The sequence below is a fragment of the Mastigoproctus giganteus genome, chromosome 5, assembly GCF_048544385.1.
Source record: "Mastigoproctus giganteus isolate SK-2022 chromosome 5, ASM4854438v1, whole genome shotgun sequence".
Lineage (NCBI taxonomy): Eukaryota > Metazoa > Arthropoda > Arachnida > Uropygi > Thelyphonidae > Mastigoproctus > Mastigoproctus giganteus.
In genome coordinates, this window is record NC_143579.1 from 166,063,192 (window position 1) to 166,085,301 (window position 22,110).

Consider the following 22,110-nt stretch of genomic DNA (forward strand, 5'->3'; position numbering starts at 1 on the left):
TATTACAGCATACATATAAAGGTAGTTTGTGATTAGTTTATTGCATGCACGGCGAGTGCAGCAATAAAATTGTGATAAAATAAACTCTCAAACGTCCCAATAAGTGTCAGTATTGTTAGCGCACTGTATTATCCGTCACAATATTGTGTTGTGTTTTTCCGCAAGTTTGTACAAGTGTGTTGTAAAAAAAAAAAAAAATCTAAAAAGGAATGGTAAAAGAAAATAACTAAAATAAGAGGAACTGAGAGAAATTGCTGGAATTTGCAATTAAGATTTAAACTTCTCACAGACACACACACCGCTGTTGAGTTTTTTTCAGAAGTTCAACTTTATCTGTTATAGACAATGTATGGTGTTTGCATTTTACACCACGAGAGGCACTTCCTTTATGTATTGTAACCATGGCTGGGGCTAAATGCAAGTAGGTTATAATAATAAATGCAGGAAAACAAGTGGGAATGGCTTGCCAGTGTTTACGATTTCGCGGCAACAGCTGATGTTGCAACCAACACCACCATAACAGTAGCGGCAGGTCGGTGCACCAACCCGGGAAATTTGAAATAACGTTCGCGGAAATTATATCCGGATTAGCAGTGATAGTGGATTACTGGTGGCCGGATTAGTGATGGTCGACCTGTAATAAGCGATGCTTCATGCGATTTAAATCTCAAAGTAAGTGCGCTGCATTAAATTAAGTGGCAAAGATGCTGAGGCAGCTGCAGAGTTTCAAGCCATTGTAGAGGAAGGTAATTATCCTCCTGATCTCATTGTTCATGTGGGAAAGCCCAGACTTCAGTGGAAGAAACCGTCATCACAAACCTTCATTGCCCACAAAGAGCAGTCTGTGCCAGGTTACAAAGCTGCAAAAGACAGACTAACGCTTCTGCTGGGAGCAAATACCTCTGGTACTTTGGTTTTAATTTTAATGTTGGTGTTCCATTCACAGACACCACCTGTTCTTAAGGGCCTAAACAAAGCCACGTTGCCAGCTTACGGGAAATGGAACAGGAGGGCTTGGGTGACAAGAAATCTTCTTGGATTGGTACAAAAACTATTTTTTCCTACTGTGCTCAGTTTTTGTGAAGAGAATGAGTTACCAGCCAAGGCTCTTCTTTCGCTTTAACAATACCCTTGTCCATCCTGCAAATCTTGCTGAAGTCGGAACATCTCTGGACGTTAATGTTGTTTACATGTCACCAAACAAACACCACTTCATGTTATGTTGGTTTTTTTTTTTTTTTTTTTTTTTTTTTTTTAGGAGCATTAGCAACTAGGGCCATATTGCTCCGGGGTATGCGGTGGTCATTCCCTGACCTTTCCGCATCCTCCGTATTTGGTGGTGACGGGCTCGAACCCCGGTCTAATCAAGAAGCGTGTGCTACGCACTGCTGCTCCTTCCCACCTGGCTACGGAGGCGCCACACACACACACACACACACACCACTTCAGTTTTGTAACCAATTTACCAGGGGGTAATAGCAACCTTTAAATCCTATTACCTCTGCCAAATCTTCATGGAAATGGTAAGAGTTTTGGACAAGTCAGACAAAACTATCAAGATTATTGGCACTCATTTGACATTTTTAAGGGCATTAATAACATCAAAGCAGCTTCGGAGGGGATCAGTGAACTGTTTGAATGGAGTATTAGATTTAATCACTTTTACAACTAAATAGTAATAGTATTTGCCATATCCTATTAATATTTAGTTGTAATTGTAAATACTATTTAGTTGTAATTTAGTTGTAAACTTTTACAACTAAATAGTAATAGTATTTGCCATATAGCACAAGGAAGCCACAGGCTTTTGCTGCACTGACAAAAAAAAAAAAAAAAAACACAAGTAGATAACCAAATGCAAATTATATGCTTCCCTCCTCAAACAGGTAACTTTTGACCTTTTGATCTAGTTGACCTTTGTATTTATTCAAACTGTCAGTCTCAACTACCTGTGAGACAACTTCTTCCAGCTATCAAAAACTCGCTGGCTAAAAGAAAATTTCCTACAATCTAATCTAAACCTCAACCTTGTAATTTTAATTTATTACCCCTAGTTCTGGAATTCATTATAACAATGAAAATTTCAACCTAATTTGTTTTATTAATCCCTCTCAGAGCCTTATAGACCTCAGTGTCAACTTTGAGGTGCCTGGTTGCCAAGCTCTTTAGCCCACAAAATCGGAGTCTTTCCTCATACAGTAGTCCTGCTTACCTCACCATTCAACTTGTCCGTCTCTGGACCCTTTCAAGAAGTTCAATGTCTTTTTTTTTCAGATGAGGTCTCCATAACTGAACACAGTATTCCAAATGTGGTCTTACAATTGCCATATAATGGTTGAGTTCAATCATTTTCTTAATGTAATTACACCGAGGAATGATACTTCATTCAACCCTGCATAGTGATGACAACGAATTTTAGTATTCCTTCACTAACTTTCAATTTGTACTGACTGTAGTTATAATTCAAAAATATGGCCAAGAAATCAGATCTCTCACTGTTGGTTTGGATACAAAGTACATCAACACACCTGCTCATTTAATCCTTCTTTTTGAGACAATAAACTTTAGTGAAAAAACAATTTGTTTAATTCAAAAAAAAATAATAATAATAAATAATAAAGAACAAATAATCCTTTATTTCAAATTGCTTTATGCTTGCTTTTTGTTTTCAAAAAGATATCTTGAATAGCGTAAAAAGTACAATGATCATAGCTCGCTAACATAACACTTGCTATGCCAACAAAATTGGCTGTCACTGTTGGTGAAAAATTGCACAATTTTAAACAATTTCTATTCTTTAAAAATTCAAAAAAAAAATGAACGGTGAGCAAAGTACATCAATGTGCCTGCTCATAACTTTTTTAAATGCACCTATTCTAGGGTTGGAATAGGTGCAAAAGTATGGGCAAACTTTTCCTACAATTTATGCACAACTTTACAGGATTAGAGTCAGTGAAGAACACTGTTGAAGACGTTAGCAGGCTGGTGCAAGAGGCGGGATTGGACAAGGTACAGCTGAAGATGCAACAGAACTGTTGGATAGCCATGGACAGCAGCTTTCCAATGAAGATGGAGGAATTGGCTAAAGAACTATGCCAACAGAAGGAGGAGGAGAAAGAAAAAGATAAGGAGCCTCCTCTAAAATCTATGAATAAAAGCAATCTACGGTGCATCCTTTCAGCCATGGAGACCCTCACCAATGAGCTCTGTAAGATTGACCAAAAGTCAATCTTGTTCACATGCAGAATCTAAGAATGTTCTTGTATTTTAGCTGAAGCTTTGCATATGTCTTCTACTTCTTTAAATATAACTGGATAGATTCTACAGCACAGGTAGCTTATTTACTTTTAGCTTCAACAATTTATCTTTCAGTTTATATAAATTATGATACAATGTATAAATTCAAAGTTCTATTTAGTACTTGCTACTAAGTAGTATCAGTTACTTGCTACTCCATCACTCAAAAAAACAGAAAAGGTAAGGAAAATACAATAATTAACATTTCACCTCAAATAAGGGATATTAACAATGGTAATTATTTTAAAACTAACTATTAAATCACTGTTTTATATGGAAAACTCCATAAGAAGAGCAATGAGTAAGGTGCACTATCTTCTATGTAATTTAATTTGAACCAGTTTTTTAATACCCATACCTCTTTTTAATTAATCTCATTCATTAACACAGAGTTGGGAGCTAAGTTCTGGAATTTTAGGATTTCCTATTTTTTTTTGTCAGAACTTAATATTATCCATAACATTAATATAGTCTTAATATTCTTTTAAAACATTGGTAGTTTCAAAAGGTGTGACTCTCAATTTTGGTGATTTTGTGCAATCAAAAATGGCTTCATAATTTAAGAAATGATTTTTGTGCTGAGAAGAAATTCTAACAGAAACAGGCAATATCTTCATGTCACCAACTGGAAGAAGAGACTCTACACTTTCCAATTTGTTAGGGCATTGAGTGCAGTATCGATTTGATGGGGGGGGGGAGATAAAACCCAATGCTCAAACTCAGATTTTCTTTCTGCTCAAGTTTCATTCTCTTAGCTCTTTCAGGATCTTAAATTCTCTGAGTATGTTAAGCTTTACATTTGTGAGTTTTCTGAATGTGTAGGTCGAGTTGACGGTAGAAATAGTTCTGCTACAACTGGCTTTGTGGAATGAATCTTTCATGGAATTTTTTAAATATTCCAGAAAAAAAAAAAAAAAATTGGTACCTAAATACTTTTAAAGAGTAATCTGTTCTTGTTTTGACCCGACTGCCCATATTAGAGTGAAATTACTGCCAAAACATGAAATCAGAATTTTTTTTTTTTTTTTTTTTTGAATTAGTAAAAAATATATTAAAAACATTTGGAAAAAAAAAAAACATGTATTAAGAAATGTGCTTTGTTTGAATAAAATAATGCATGGCTATTATTAATTTCAAATTCAATTTTTCAATCTGAATTACAGAGAATTTTAGCTTTTTAAACTCAAAATGGATAACAACAGCCAACATATGTATTCTTATCCTCTTTCGATTTTCAAAGCTATTTTTGTGCTGCCATCTATTAAAACTGCTTACTATTTGTTGGAGAAGAAAAGGCAGCACATAATCTTTAATCTTTAAAATCATTTTAATCTTTAAAGAAACAACCTTGGAAAATGTAAATTTAAATACATACTCCCCAGAGCCCCCCTACACACACCACACAATGTAAATTTGGATAAACACCCTGGAAAGAGTTGAAGGATACTAGGTGAAATCTATATTTATCTTTAATAAAAATGACTGTCTCTCATATGAATGAGAGATTCACCCAGTGGGGAAGAAGCCAGCCCTCAGCCTCCCATACATTAAACCAATTAAAGTCTCTTGTCTCTTTGTGAGAAACGCCAAATGCAGGTCAAAGCACTAGCTTTAACATTCAATCCCCTCTAAAGAAAAATCCTGAATGTACAACTGTATGAAGGTATAAATATATAAAGTTGTGCATTAGCAAACTTTGCAGCAATAATTTCTATTGTCTTGTAAGCAGTAGAAATTATTTTTTAATTAACATTTGACTTAATTGATATGAAACTGATCTTTAAAGGAATGTTACTTGCATAAAGAAGAGATAGGTTGGTTAATTTTGAATGTGTCAAGGAAAGTTAGATTAAAAAGCATCAGTTCACTTCATCTATGCATGCCGAACAAACCCAGGGGGAACTATTCACCTCCACCTTAAACCAGAAAACTCAATCCAGCTTGAAAAGGATTCATAAGCTCCTTTCTCACTAATAATTTTCCAATCTACGATCTTTCCAAAGGTGGTATCTGGAATAATATTATTATTATTAGCCACATGGTGCAAGGAAGCCTTATGCTGCACCACAAAAAAAAAAAAAAAAAAAATTTCTGAATTACCAGGAGAGAGAGATCACCAAGAAAAAGAATGATGATATCTAGCTAAGGACACTGGGTGTGCCAAGTCCATATTCACCAAATGTGAGCCCCTGGGCAGTAAGGTGACAAGGGAACAAGTAAAAAAAAAAAAAAAAAAAAACCATAAAAAGATTAAATGTGTGGAATTCATATACATCTTATAACAAAAAATATACTCGAATTATTTGTTAGAGATACAAAAAAAAAAAAAAAAAAAAAAAAAGAACACCTTAAATTACTAGCCCGAGATACAAAAAATTATGACTACAGTATAACATATAACAAGTTATCCATTTTCATTAAATATCTTTATTAAATAGGAATAATGCTATGGGTTATTTTTTTTTTTTTTTTTTTTTTTTTTTTTTTAGGAACATTAGCAACTAAGGCCTTATTGCTCCGGGATATGCGGTGGTCATTCCCTGACCTTTCCGCATCCTCCGTATTTGGTGGTGACGGGCTCGAACCCCGGTCTAATCAAGAAGCGTGTGCTACGCACTGCTGCTCCTTCCCACCTGGCTATGGAGGCACCTTAATGCTATGGAGAAATGTATTAAGAAATTTGCAAATATTCAGTTTTGAAACATGCACTTTTTATAAGGCTTGATCAAAAAGTTGGGTGAATGACCTTATAATTCTTAAATGCATAGTAGAGGCTAAGAGTTTGTGAACAAAGCTTACGATGTTTTCATTTGAGCATGCACAAACCAAGTTTTGTTATGCTCTAGTCTATGGAAAAGCTGCTTTGAGTAAACACTTTTTCTCATTTATTGCAAGTACTGAAATTGGAAATTTTTAAATGTGATAAACATTAAATTTTATTATAAACTAGAAAATAGATGAATCTTTTGTTATAGTTTACAGAGATGATGCTGTGATGAAAAAAAAAAACAATTTAAGTAGTTTCAAAGGTTTTTGTGAGGGATATTTTTTGGTTTATTTCAGGTCATTTTAACTGAGAATTTGGATATGAAGCAAGTAAATGCCATATGGCAGATCATGGGCGTGTGTGGCTATGACCCAAAGACCAAACTCCAAATGGAAAACATTATAAACATGGCTAAAAGGTGCAGAAATCAAAATCACATGTGAAGGACAGGCACACTGATTGAATTTTTTGATGAGAAGGCGGTGTTAGCAGAATTCGTTCTGTGAAGTGTCGGTGTTACTCCAGCCTGCAACGAAAGTTTTACAATGGTTGGACATAACCAGCTGTAAATTACCCAAAAAATGGGAAAATGGTTCGATTGTGTCACAACGTGGCATATCACTTGTCCAGAAATTAACTGACAAAACCCTTCCCATTATGCTGCACCCAACTTATTTGGCTGATTTGGCAGAATATAGCTATTCCCAAAATAAAGGCAGAACGTGAAATGAACACAATCTGAATTGATTCAAGAAATCTAGTCAAACATGATGAACCACTTAAAATCATTCAAAAAAGACTTCCAAAAATGTTGTGATCGGTGGCAGGCACAATGGAACAAATATGTGTGGGTGCATAGAATCTTGTTAATACAAACTTGGTTTATAGAATATTGTCATTTGTACAAAATTCATATCATTCCCCTGTGAAAAAATAGGCTTTTCTATGTAAACATATTTGTTTATTACAAAATTCGATTAACACACATTAAAAAAATCTGAGCTTCAAAAATCTTTTTTGGAGCTTGTGTCTAAATAAATTTAAAGTTTCTTTATGTTAAACTGGCAGTTATGGCAGCAAAGTGTAAACAGAGAGAATTAAGCCTAGAAATTAAACTGAAAATTATACAAGACATTGATAGCATGAAACAAAGTAAAATGGATACTACAAGGTATTCAACATCCCTTTATCTACAAAATGTAATGAGCTGATGTAATGTAATAATACATGATATATATACACACACGGTATAGTATAGTATGTGTGTCTGATGAATGGCAGCAGCTGGAATGTCTTTCAACTTCACTGTGTTTCTCTGTGGTGATAGAGGACATGCCTGTAGGTATAAAAACAAAGTAAACATGAAGGCAACCATTTCAGGTCAAAGTAGGAATTCAAACGGAATGAAATTGTTTACAATTAGACTTTATTTAAAAATAGGGGGACCAATTTGAGATACATAACCTGAAAGAGTTAACCACTCAACTGTTTGCAAGAGAAAGAATTATACAGAAAATTATAAATCCTTAAACAAGTAGTTATACACACTGTTTGAGACAAAAGAAATTATACAGAAAATTTACAGAGTTATACAGATGTATGGGTGCCAGCAGGATATTTCGCAAGGTGGTGCATGTGGGAATAAATTTGTTTACCAATATTTTGAATACATGCAATATCTTAATTAAGTCAAGTTTGACTGATTTACATGTACAGCCAAGCCAAGCAACATTTCGTGATTGGTGGGAAAAGTATTAATTGAAATTAATGTATTTTTCTTTCTCTTTTTTTTTGTAGAATTTTTGTTTTAATAAATTAATGAAAATATTAAAAATTATGTATTACTTCAAAATCCAAAGGTGGTGCACTTGCACCATGCTGCTGGCGCCCATGTACAGATGCAAAATGTACAAAATTATACTTAAACAAAATGTTCAAAGAAGTACAGAATTAACAAATATACAGGTAACCTTCGTATAACACAATAGTTAGGTTCATATAAAATGTTGTGTTGTGCAAAACTGTGTTATACAGGACTAAGAAAAAGTACAAAAAGGGGGGGGGTTACGTTCCAAAAGCTAACAAAAATACGCTATTTCGTTAACAAAACTAACAAAAATATACCATTCTAGATTTCGTGTATACAGTAAACCCCCGCTATGCGCGGTCGCTGATTTAATACAAAATGAAACCTGAAAAAATGTGAATTTTAAAGTGCCGTGAACATTTTCCGCCATAAAAAAAAAAAAAAACATGGGTGTGGATAAAATTATCTTTCCCAGTCAAAACAGCGTTCAGTAGGTGGGGGAGAGAGGGGTGACAAAATCTCGAGCGTGGATGTTTCTCGCTAATCCTTGTTCAGTATGTGTTATGTGCTTGTCATGGAAGGTTTCGTCATTTGCTTTTAATTTATATGCTTATAAATTGAACAAATTTATAAATTGATATGCTTACAAAAGTGATAAATTTACCATTTTGCAGTGTAAAACAGACTTTTTCGAGTGTGTTAACGGAAGAAAGTGACTTTACTGTGGACAAGTTCTTTCTAACCCCTACAAAAATATGGCTACAAATAACAAGGGAAATGTGAAAAGATCAAAGAAGGTGGTGATGACATTAGCGAATAAAATTGAGTTATTAGACAAAATTTCTAATGGTAAAAGTGTCTCCTCAGTGGCAAAACATTATAAAATCAATGAGTCAACGGTACAATCAATCAAGAAATCGGAAATAAAAATTGGCCGTAGTGTCCGTGAAAACATGCTAATTGCTTCAAAAATTTGCTCTGTAACTCGTGATGTTAAATTAGAAAAATCTTTAAATCTGTGGATAGAAGACCGAACTCAAAATAAAATTCCATTAAATTCACTCATCATTCATGAAAAGGCAAAACACCTTTATCAACACTTTAGCGAAACTGGTGATAGCACTGGCGGGATAAGTTTTTTAGCTAGCAAAGATGCTGGTTTGAAAGATTTGTTTGAAATTTCTAATAAATATTACATTTAATATTAAATTGTTTCTTATTTTCATTTCGATGCCATATGCTTGCATTTCACTATGTACTTAGTCATATTATGAAGGTACATATAATACATACATAGACAAAATTATAGACTAGTTTTTCTTATATATTTCATACTTTGGAACGGAACCCCTTTATTACTATGGGATCCATAACTCAGTATTCGCGTTTTCGGTATTCGCGGCATTTCTCAGGAACGTAACCCCAGCGAATAGCGGGGGTTTACTGTATTCTACTCTTTAAAAAAATCAGTAATCTGGGTTTGTTTTCTTTTGCTTGATAAATCTCTGTGAATTCATCATATGGAACAAGCATTTTTAAAGTTTCCTTTTGAACTTTGGGCTCCTTTCATTCAAGAATCCGCATTCAAAAAATAAAATTCTAATTGCTCGGCTAACTTTATGACTTCCCCTATGTTTTTTAGTATAAAATTTGGAAGTTCAGAATTTATCTGCACTATCATCCTCTGAATTGATTTACCTCCGATGCCATTTCCACCAAATTCGCTTCGCCAGCCACTTTTTCTACCAATAATTCTTGAACGTCTTCAGTAATCATATCTTATTTTTATTTTTTTAGGAGCATAAGCAACTAAGGCCATGTTACTCTGTGCATGTTGTCTATAAATTGCATGTTCTGAGGTCGATTTTCAGTTTTGCTGGACAAAACTGAAATCCCCGAGATTCTGGGAGAAAAAACAATGCTCTACTCTTGCCTGAGCCCGACTAACTCAGTCACATTGTGAAAAAGACCCATAAAAATTCTTCCTGTCATTTGAACTCAGGTATTTTCCACCTGGTGTGGGAAGGAGAGTGATTCTATCAACTGTGCTACCCACAAGAGCTTCAGTAGTTATATCATCAAAACCTTCCCCTCCTACTGACGTAGCAAGTTCTACTATCGCACCGATTTCATTTTCGGCCTTTCAACCATATTTCCTGAATGAACTGACTCTGGCCATACATTTTTCCACAAGCATTTAACGTTGACGGTTTTACTTCTTTTAGCGATAAAGCTATGATTCTGAACAGTCCACAATTGAGAAATGTTTCCATGCCTCCATTACTTCAATAGAATTGGAATCAATTTTTTTCCAAAATCCATTGTAACGATTTTTTGATGTAATGAGTTTTAAAGGTGGATATGATGCCTTGATCTAATGGCTAAATGAAAGAAGTTGTATTAACACAGTACAACTGTGGTGGTAGGAATATAACTTCTACATTTGAATGGCCTGGTGTGCCATCCAATAGTAATAAAACTTTGAAATATAAATTTGTCCACATATTCAACAAGCACAAGTTCAATAGCAGAGAACATTACAAGGGATTTCCCAACAAAATAAAATACATGGATTCCTCAATTTTTTTTTTTTTTTTTTACCAGCAAGTCAACAGCGGGGATTCATAAAGAGTGGAAAATGTTAAAAAATTACATCCAACACATAATTGCAGGGTTTCTCCCCCTCAGAAAACCTCAAAACCCTGTAAACCCTTATAACCCTGTTATAAGAGGTTTACAGAAATTCCCTAACTGTGTTAGAGCGAAACGGTTTAATTAAATAAGTACCGTGTTGTGCGAGGATCGTTGCAGTTTATCAATCATGTTAGAACGAAACCATGTGGTAGAAGTACCGTTTTATACAGGGGTTGTCTGTACAAATAATTATAAAAAAAAAATTGGATTGGCCATTAAATCTGATAAATTTCCTAGTCCAGCAATTAATGTCAAATCAGTTCAAGACATGAAACAGGTGTTCAGCACAATAAATTTTACAAGATAATGACAAATTATGTTATGGTCATACTTTACCACAAAATCTAAAGAAAGCAAAAGGTACTCTATATTTATTTAAATATAAATTAATCACTATTTACATAATATGAACATATTTACGAAATGTCAAATTTTAACACATTAAAAAAATGGAGCAAACAGTTGAGATGAATGTTACAGCTTATAACAATTTGTGCTACAAGGCTAATAGTAACAAGAAAATGTTTGAATATATGCCTTAAAATTTAGAATTTAACAACTTTGGGAGAGAAGCTTGGTGAAGTTCTGAAAGAATTTGGGAATTGTGAATGAATTTAAGTTAAGTATAGGTATTGATCAATAATATAAAATAGATTTATAATTCAGACCATAACTGTTGTTTTAAGAAAGGCAAGAGCATGGGAAATTTTGAAAGGACTGAAAGAAAGTGGGAGAGGAAATGAAGACAGATTCTTGACCAGGAATAACAGGACCAGTGACGGACAGTAACTGTGAACGAAATTCATTAAAAACAATTCTCGACAGAACTGAAAGGCAAAGTTCGGTGTTGGAAAGATGAAAATAGGCAAGTTTAAAATTTAAGGAACTGTGTCCTATTAAAAGAAAGCTAGAAAACATGCTGGGAGAAAACCATTTACAACTGTTTTTATTAACAAATGTAACTTCCAGAATAAATAATTTTGTCATTAAGCCGTTTTGGGAATCAGACCACCGAAGTTGCCAACGGTCATGAAGAATATTTAAAATTCGTTGTTTTTCTTGTTTAGGACTGGAGAATAAGTCAATTTGAATTCCATTGAATTCTTGCTTATTTTATTTATAAGAAAGTCCACAGTAAATTAAATGAGATATATATATATATATATATGAAATTTATATATTTTTTTTATATATATTTAAAAATAGAGAATTAGAATTAAAATTAAACTTTAGAATTTTTAAATGCAAGTCTGCACGTGACTTTATTGGCAGGAGACAAACAAGTATGCTTTCGATAGTTGAAGGAACACACTAAGGTAGGCAACGCTTGTTTATTGCCCATCTGATGTGAGCCAAGCTTAGCGTGCAATTCAAATCTTTTTAAACTATCACATAAAAAAAAGATAGTGTTAACTCGAAATTTGCATTGTGTAAAGTGATATAATTTTTTTCAAATAGCGGTAACTGAAAAACATGTTAATTTAACTCGTGGTATGCGAGGGCCGGTTGTATGTGTGAAAAACAAATAAATGCCCGATTTCTATTAGTCCAAGTTTAATGAAATTCGGGATGGCTTGACAAGTTTTTCTAAAAAGATTCAAAATATAAATTTTATGAAAATCCATACCTAAGGAGTCGAGTTAATACATTCGGCATCTGGACAGACATGGCAAAGACAATAAGTGCTTTATCCATATATGCTAACATTCCTAAAAACCAAAAAAAAAAAAAAAAAAAAAATTTGAAGCATGTGGCACTGGAGTAGCAACAAAATTAGGAAACAAATTCATGGTGCAAAAAATTAGGAGCTTTACAAAAAAAAAAAACAACTTTCTGAACGGTACCAATGAATGCGTGACATCTAATTTGCTAGTATCATGTCCAATTTTGCAAGAAAAGGCTGAATACCTGTCCCATTCCCTAATTCTACATTGTAGCTACACGCTATGTGAAATTACTAACTTAAAATGCAATAGTGGCAAGCACCAAAGATGTAACAAGAATAACCTAGTCTCACAAAATGTTTACGGCAAGTCTGACAAAGAAAAAGGCTATAGACCGGTTGTGTTATGTATGGTCCATTCTTGAAAAATATAAGGTAATGGATATTTTTAATCTTGACACGATGGGTACATTTTATAATTTTGTGGCCAAACAAACACCTGTTATTGAAGGAGAGTCTTGTAATGAGAGAAAATTAAGTAAACAAAGAATAGCTATTCTGTTATGCTGCAATGTTATACTGAAATGCAGATTAACTAACTAGATGCGTACAGTTTTGTACTGCACCCACTTGGGGCTGGTAAATTTTCCTTTACAGCGTTTTAAAGGAGTTAATCAACCTCTGTACTTATGAAACCAATCAGTGATTGGCTCAGTCAAAATTTTTCAGTTTTCGTTATTGAGAGGTGATAGAACAACGGCTTCAGAAAAAGGAACAATTTGACGATTCCCGATCATTTTGCAATCCATTCTACTGAGGTGCTTAAGTTGAAGAATATAAGGCTATTGTGTTATCTCCCAATACCACCAATTTTATGCAGCCAACAGAACAAGATATTGCTTATAACCTCAAGAGTGCATACAGAGCCTGCCTCAGTATCACATCCGCAATACAGAAGGAGGGAATAATTTCAGCCAAAGTGGAATTCTTGAATGCTAGATACTGTTATTGATTGGAACTGCTTCAGAGAGATTAGCTTCTTAAAGACTATTAAAGAAACAAATGAATTTGATAGCAAATGAATGTAATAGCTATGTTGAGAAATGGGAGACAAAGGAGCATAGGCAAATTTCAGGGTTTTTTTTTTTTTTTTTTTTTTATGTGGATGATGAAGTTGCTACCATAAGCCAACACCAGAAGAGCTGCTGAGCACCAAACATAAACAAAGTTTTTGTAACCACTAATGAAAGTGAAGAAGCGCGCGCACACACACACACCCATCTAAAAAGGATGTCCAAAATGCATTAACTTAATAAAGAATGTTATTCTACAATAATATTGTTAAAGAAACAACTATTACATTTTATAATGTTCACGTCATAGTTAAGAATGCATATACTCTTCCATTGTAGTATGAGTGATGTCTTCTGAGGTTATGATGGGTATCATAATGAGATCCAATATTCATTACAAATGAGGTCAAAGCTCTAAAATGGTTTTTGCAGGCCAGCCACTATAGGGACAACCAGACCAAATCTACTGATAACTCTCTAGTGGGCATCTACATTATGCTAGTGTATAATCTCACTGGCTCTACTCTGCAGCTAGTGAATGGAGAGAGTACAAGTAGTGTGCATACAGGGACATTGTCAAAGCCACATAATGTCAAGGAGCAGCATATATTCTTGTTATATGTGCACCATATGCAAAATTTTTTTTGTACATATCCTCCCTCTATTACTTTACCTACTGAACACATGAACAGTTAACTAATAGAACAAACTTATCTGAAAAAAAAAAAAAGATCTACACTTCCCAAAACCTTCCACATTCATTTCACAAATATAGGTAGTCTTAGTTCCAATCTCAGTGATGTCTATTTCCACCTACAGTCTGCCAAGCCCCACTTACTTTTTCTGACAGAATCCCAATTATCGTTTGCCATAACTATTACTCATCTGTTTCCCTAATCATTCGCTTTATGATGTCTTTTTGCTTAAGGTAGTATTTGTGCATATGTTTTCCTTGCCAGAAACTTCCTAATTTGGAATCTTCTGTTTTTGATCTCGTCCGGCTTAAAATCTTTCTAATCCATTAAGTCAAATTCATTTGTTGTCTCAATCATTCTGCCAACTTCATCACTAAGACCACTTCATGACCTCCTTTCTTTGAAAATCAAGGATCTTCAATCTAACTGTACTAACAGTTAGATAATTTTTTAGTGAATTTAATGTTCACAACTCCAGTTGGCTTCAGTTTTCTAGCTGCATAGACCCAGCTGGTCAAGATGCCAAAGCTTTTACAATTACTACTGACCTCAACTCATCTTATTCATTTACCTAACAGAATACCAGACAATCCTAACCACAACACTAGATGTTATTCCAACAAACAACCCTTCAAAGTGCATGGCCACTATTAGTTGTCCTCTAGGCAATTCAGATCACATCCTGGTGATGGTCTCTTCTCCAACAGAACCTCTCTCTCATCAGCAGTTTCAGCCTTGTGTTGTTTGGCATTACAAAATCATTAAATGAGACAATGCAAGATTTCTGTTCTTTTCCTTGGTGGGATTACTGTTTCAAATCTTCTGAACCCAAAGTTCCCTATATCGTTTCAGTGAAGTTATTGTTGTAGTGACGAAATCCTTTATTCCACATTCCTCCTTAAAACCTTATTCTTTTATCTAAACCTTGGTTTTCCAAAAAATGTGATAAAGCTGTTCAAAATAAGAATATCGCATAATGCAATTGCCTTACACCCAAATCTCCAACTTTATTTTCTACCTACACCACAGCTTGCAACACTTGAAAAACAGTTATTAATCATTATTGTATAAGGCAGTGATTAGGCAACATCTTGAAATAAACAGTTGATTTTCAACAGGCTATGAGCAAAAAAACTTGTTACTTCTCCAAATCAAATGTTCTGGTAAGTCTGAACAACCTTGATGCCAACAAAGATTCAGGTTATGGTGGCATTTCTCCACTTGTGTGCTCAATACCTGTGCTCCTGTTCTGCATCTCATATTATATTTTCTTCTTCCACAGGTGCCTCCGTAGCCAGGTGGGCAGGAGCAGCAGTGCATAGCACACGCTTCTTGATTAGACCGGGGTTCAAGCCCGTGACCACCAAATACGGAGGATGCTGAAAGGTCAGGGAATGACCACCGCATATCCCGGAGCAATATGGCCTTAGTTGCTAATGCTCCTAAAAACCAAATAACAAACATCTTCCACTGGTGGTTTTCTTTCTATTTGAGAATTTGCTCAAATCCAGCCAGCCATTAAAACAAGAAACAAATCTCTCCCACGCAATCAACACCTTACTGCGCTTACCTCTACTCTTTCCAAAGTAATAGAGAAATCCATCAGCCTCCAACTGTCTCAAAACCTACCAACTCATCAATAATAGCCAATATGGATTCCATGAGTGTCGATCTACATGATATATATACTGGCTTGTCTTTGGAGAAATTTGATAGAAGTTTCGTGAAACTTGAGCAATTTCTCTTGACATTTCTAAGGCATTTAATTCTGTTTGGCATAAAGATTTTCTACACAAACAACCATCCTGTGAATTGCTGACTATTTTTTGCAATTGGATATCTAGTTTCCTCTCTGATTACTCACTGTGTGTGATGGCAGATGGCTCTTCTTCTAACTTCTCCCCATTATCATGTTTGTGCTATTGTTCAATGTTTGTGTTCTTCAAGTTTACTTCTTTCTCCCCTATTTACCCTCTTGTATATTAATGACCTTCTTCCACATAATAGAAATCCTATCCATATTTTTGCTGATGATATCACACTATATTCTACCTTCAAATTTGAGAATATCCTGCACAAACAGATTACACTTCTCAAATTTAAAAAAAAAAAAAAAGAGGTAAACTGCAGCCATTATCAATCCACTGCAGGATGGAAGCCTCCTCAATGATTCAATGTTGAGGGAAATGGACCATAATCTGCCACACTGATGAAGTGCAGGTTGGCAGATAGACTGTACTTAGCAGTCGGGGGGCTTGAACCCCGGTATACTCAAAGGGCATGTGCTAATGCACTCCCGCTCTTGACCACTTGGCTACGGAGGCCACTTCTCAAATATTCTCGACCAAGTCCTTAAATGCCAATCACTGGGTAATCCTTCGGTGCGGAAAATATAACTTGGTTAATTTTAATCTCTCTAAAACTCAGTCTTGTCTTATTTCTCACAAAAAAGGGTCTACTGCTACTTTGCTTGTCTTGGCATAAGTACATCATTCTCTCCTGGTATAAGTACATCACAAATATTGCTCCCTCTGTATCCAGAAAAAACTGGATTTTCGTATTTGTTCTTGGCAGTACTTTTCTTCTAAACATTCTACTCACTCTTTACAAATCTCAACTCCATCTTACCATGGAATAATGTTTCAGCATCTGGGGGTGCCCCAAAACTGATCTCAAGCCTGAAGACTCCATTCAAAAGAGGGCAATCAAAATAATTAATGTCCTGTCCCTTACAATGTCTCTCCACTCTGTCTCAAACATTTGGCTTCTGCTACTAGCCTTTTCTTAGTTGCATACGCAATGTTGTTTTGAATGGAATCTGCAATTCCCCCACACCATTCTAAACCAGTCTAAATCTAAATACAAACTGTAACCAGTCTAAATCTAAATACAAACTGTAACCAGTCAGCATCCATTCACTGTCCAACTCCAAACTCACAAAACAAACCTTTCCTCTTTAATCTCTACTACCATTTGCTGAAGCAAGCTTCCTTCACATGTAAAGAAAATTATTCCTGAAAATTACTATATACAGAAATTTAAGTTTTATGTCAACAAATATGTTTATCTTCTCGACCTAGAATCCATACATGGTACTAAGTACTGTAGGTTCAATACCCTTTGTGTTTGAGGGTTTCATTAAAAAAAAAAAAAAAGAAAACTGCGCAAATTAAATTAGATTAGCATAGATTAAAGAATTAACTGGTTTGCATTTCCTTTAATATTAAGACTAATTCTTCTTTTACTACTTTGTGATACTAATCATATACTACAAATATTTTATTTCAATCATGTTGCTTCTCTCTTAGCTTAAAATCCAAATAATGTGGATTTTAGTTTATCATATAAATAAATAATCCAAATAATTTATATTTTTTATTGTTAGAGAAGGCTTTTGTTATTGTTTTTTTTTAATTATTATTTCTTTTTGTTACTATTTCCTATTATTGTTCCAAAAAAATGGTAGTTTTGACATTTCTGACAGACCTCATTACTACAACCTAGTTATTACAAAACATGGTTCCTTGAACTTTACATTGACAAGATTCTACTGTGATGAATATTAACATGGAAACATTTATCATTGAAGAAAATTATTTTTTTTTGCAACATTCACTGAACATTTTGATCAAACCTTGTATCTATCAACAATATACTGAATGCATTAAGAGATCTACAAAAAAAAAAAAAAAAAAAATTCAGAAGTATCACTTACAGCAATCATATATAGCTGCGCAACTCTATATTCCTCTACTGTCAATGGTATAGGAATGCGATATTCTTTGATCAACATTTCGATTATTTTTATACAAGTTTTGCTGAGGAAATTGGTGATCACGCTATTTCGATTTCCATAATATCATTATATTTAATAGAGAAACTGAAAACCAAACATCTGACTTCTGCTCTACCAGAAATTTTCTATGAAATTCTAAACTCTGGGTAACTGAATCAATCACTTCACACATTAGCACTAGTTATCTGTAAGATGTGAGCTATCCAGAACTGTAGTTAACTGATTCAAAGTCAACTCATATATTCATGAGACTGCATAAATAATACAAATAAAAAAATGAAAGAAAACTTTCACTTGCTCTTTTCTTCATAGTTCCTCTGCAAGTTATGAATACATACCAATCAAACAAAAGTATCTGCAAGAAAAAATAATTTCACTATAATAGCATATGAGTTAAATATAAGTTAAAAAAACAAGCATGAGTGTTTAATTACATTATCACAATACACTGCTTTATTCTAAACATATTAGAAAGCTTGTGCACAATACTTAGAGAGATTATAACAAAATATTTATTTCAATAAAGAATATTTATCGAATTTTTTATTGAACATTTATTTATTTATTGAATAAAGAAGTGCAAATTACACACATAGCAAAACATTTGAGATTTAATATGTGGTGGAAATCTTTAAACAGCAAATTTATTTTGTTGGAAATCAGTGGCTAAACACTGTCATTCAGTATTAAAATTATGTTATACAGGCTAGCCAACCACAATTTTTTTTAAATAAAATGTCTAATTATATGGTGAGGACACTACTGTATGATGTTAATATGAGGGTATGGAGATATACAGAGATCTATGAATAGTTGACATATAAGTCTCGTATACCTTGGATTTGAAATGGCTAAACTATATAAATTAAAGGACTTACCTTTTTATTTTTCTCAAGGTGCTGCTAAGAATAATTTATGAAAATATGAATTTGAATGCTCTAAAACATACCACATACATCCTTTACTTCCTTGGTGGGATATGCTAGTTAGAGTACCATTATTATGGCACTCTAACTAGCACATCACATAGCATTATCAGTAATTTAGTGCTGTAGGACTAATTACATTAGCACTAACAGCACTAAACTACTGAATGCTATAGGACTAATTACATTTAATTTTTTTTTTTTTTTTCAACTAAAATTATGCCAAGAACAAGAGCAACAAAGCATATGACAGAAGAGTGAGGATGCCTTGGCTCAAGAGGAGGAATGGGGGAGGGGGGGGGGTTACTGCATGTATCTGATTCAATCAGTCTACCATTTTAGGACTAAATTCAGAGTACAGCTGTAATAATATGGAGTCTGTTTTGTTTTACCATGGATGACCTCTTTCTTGGGCCATTGGCCTTGTGAAATGTGTTGAAACTCTCACACTTGACCGAGGCTTAGGCTGAAGTAGTTAAAACGTTCGAGTCCCTTTTAGTTATGTATAATTCACATTTGAATGAGGCATTTTCTCGGTCTGTTGGAAGGTAGTCTTATTAAAAATTATTAGGAAAAGTCCTGACAGATCTCCAGTTAACCCCATTTCATATCGTCCCACTGCTCTTCTACCAATTAAGGCAAAAGTGTATGAACAGTTATGTAGTAACTGATTAAAGAATTTCTCAGAGAAGCAGTTTGGCTTCAAAAGAAGCCAATCTGCTGAGGATGTCATAAAAGAGATAATAAGATATAGTGAGGAGTATATGGACCGATACATCCTTGGGTTTGTTTGTTGATTTAATTTGAGAGGCTATTGTGGAAAAACTCCCTCAGTGTTTAGTAGCCGATGAATATACTACTAATATATACTCTGTTTTTAAGAATTATTTCAGTGACATGGATACATATAAGGATCAGGTATACTGAGGAAACAAGAACTGTATGTGGACATCCTCAAGGTTTATTAGTGGGCCCTTTTGCTTGGAACACTATCTTGGTTGAGCTTTCTCAGACTGAGTATGCATAGGCTGACTCGGTTGCTTATGCATATGATTTGGCTTACATAATTTTTCATAACTCTAAATCTGAAATTGAGACTAGAGCTTCTTCAGCACAAGAGAATTTATTTAACCAAACCCATAAATTAATACCATCTCACAAAAAGATACTGCACGTGCTTCTGAAAAGCAAATTCAGTCACACTAGATTTCCAGTCATTAGGTGTTAAGGGGATCTCCCTGAAGTATGTTACACCTACCAGACATTTTAGGTTGTACCCAGAGGAAAGGTTGTTCTTTTCAGAACAAGTTAAATTTGTTAAAAATAAAAAAAATAAAAAATATTAAATGCCAAGCTCTGGAAAGTGATGCATACAGATAGGGGTATCAACAAACACATTAAATCTTCCTTATCAATGCTAATTTGTCCCAGTCTTCACATGTGCTTCTGGGACTTAGTTTCACAGAACAAAAAAAAAAAAAAAACACCTCTATAATTAATGTAATTTAAGAAACATTTATTATCAGTTCAAAGATTTGTGCTTTAGGTACAACCCAGGTGTTTTGTATTGTCACTAATGGAGGCATTACAAATGATTGGTGGTAAGCTTCCTGTAGATCTCCTGATTATCTACGGTCACAGACAAAAGAACTAATCTTAAAAAAAAGTAATATTTGTAGTGAAATGTATAAGATATTGTTTGATTACAGTCATTTTTGTTTGTCACAAAGCAAAGGTATTGTGTCAGATAACTTCTATTGCATCAGACAGTAATTGCAAGGTATTGCATCAGCCATTTCTATAAATACACTGTTGGAAGGATATACACACTCATTAGTATTCTCTTTTGCAGAGGTGCAACTATGGCTCCAATATTCAATTGAGAAAAAAAGTATATCTGTCCCAGGAAGGGCTTTCTATGTGCTATCGCTGATAAAACAGGCTGCCACCAGTCAACAGTATCCTGGGTGCTGAGATTAAAGCGTGAAACCGATGATGTGAAGAGAAGACATGGATCACACCGTAAGAGAGTGACTACTCCTTCCCAAGATCGATATTTGAAACAGCTATGCCTTTGTAATCACCATGCTAGTGCTCCTGATCAAAAACTGGACTTAAATTGGTAAGTTTTATGCTATTTAGATTTAATGATAAGTTTGTCTTCTTGTCTCACAAGGCTTAAAACATATTTACACCAATGTTTTCCCTTGTTTTTCTCCTAATGAAAATTGCTGGTATATAATGTATTCTAAAATTGCTCAGAAGAAGCCAACAAGTAAGATTCAGCTGCAGGAGAGCATTGTAAGGGTGTGGTACCATGAAATTAGGCAACTGTATATCCAGAAGAATAAATGGATGGAAGTCAAGAGAAGAATAAATTTTGGATGGATAGCATTCAGGAAATATAGTCACATACTGATGAGCAATATCCCAATTTGTCTGAAATGTAAAATAATGAACCAAAATATACTCTCCACCATGACTTATGGAAGTGAAACTTGGGCGCTCACCAAAAGAATGGAAGAGAAGCTGAGAACTACGCAGCGAAGAATGGAACGAATTATATTGAGAATCAGACTGTTAGATAAGAAGAGAAACACATGGATTAGGCAGCAAACTCAAGTAAAGGACATTCTTATCAAAACTAAAGAACTAAAATGGACTTGGGCAGGACACATAGCTCGAAGACATGATGACAGATGGACTAAGAAAATAACAGAATGGTACTCAAGAGGAGCTAAGAGAAAAACCTGGAAGACAACAACGGATGGACAGATGAAATTCATGAGTTTGTGGGTAGTATAAATGGATTGCCATTGCATAAAACAGAAGGAACTGGAAAATTGTTGGAGAGGTCTTCATCCTGCAATGGATTGAAAATGGCTGATTATGATATCCAGAAGTTGATGAATCTATGGAAGACTGTTGCAAGGCTGTAATTGCAGCTCAAGGAGGAACAACAAAATATTGAGGACTTATTTTGCTGATTTACAGTACATAATACTATTGCGTTAACTTTTCATTTCAGTTTGCATATGTAAATGCAATAAAATGTATGTTTGGTTGTTGATGCTTCATGCAAATAGCCTTCAAATGATGGCTATTTACATGAATTCTCATATTTCCATTAATTACACATTTCACTCTTTGGGAAGATATTTATGGCAATTAGGTATACCAGGTGGAGTCTTTTTATTGGGTTTCATTCACAGAGATATATATCCCACCTACCAAATGCATTTTGAACATTTCTGCAACCCACAAACGCAGTGCAAAACATATTTGTGAAATTCACAAGTGATGCAGTTTTTTTGTCCACCACTGTATATACTTAATACTGAAACTGTTTTTTTACTCCATCAGTGTGAACCGATAGGGCTGGAAGTGGTTTC

General features: G+C 34.4%; 1 protein-coding gene across 1 annotated transcript in view; it reads right to left on the reverse strand.

The window, feature by feature from the left end:
* The window catches only part of rdgB (retinal degeneration B), a 597,535-nt gene extending 579,680 nt beyond the window's left edge, over positions 1 to 17,855 (reverse strand). Inside the window, exon 1 of the mRNA XM_090373500.1 lies at positions 17,712 to 17,855. Coding sequence (XP_090229626.1) covers positions 17,712 to 17,789 — 78 coding nt within the window. The 5' untranslated portion in view covers positions 17,790 to 17,855. The remainder of the gene's footprint in view (positions 1 to 17,711) is intronic.
* Positions 17,856 to 22,110: the final 4,255 nt, after the last annotated feature.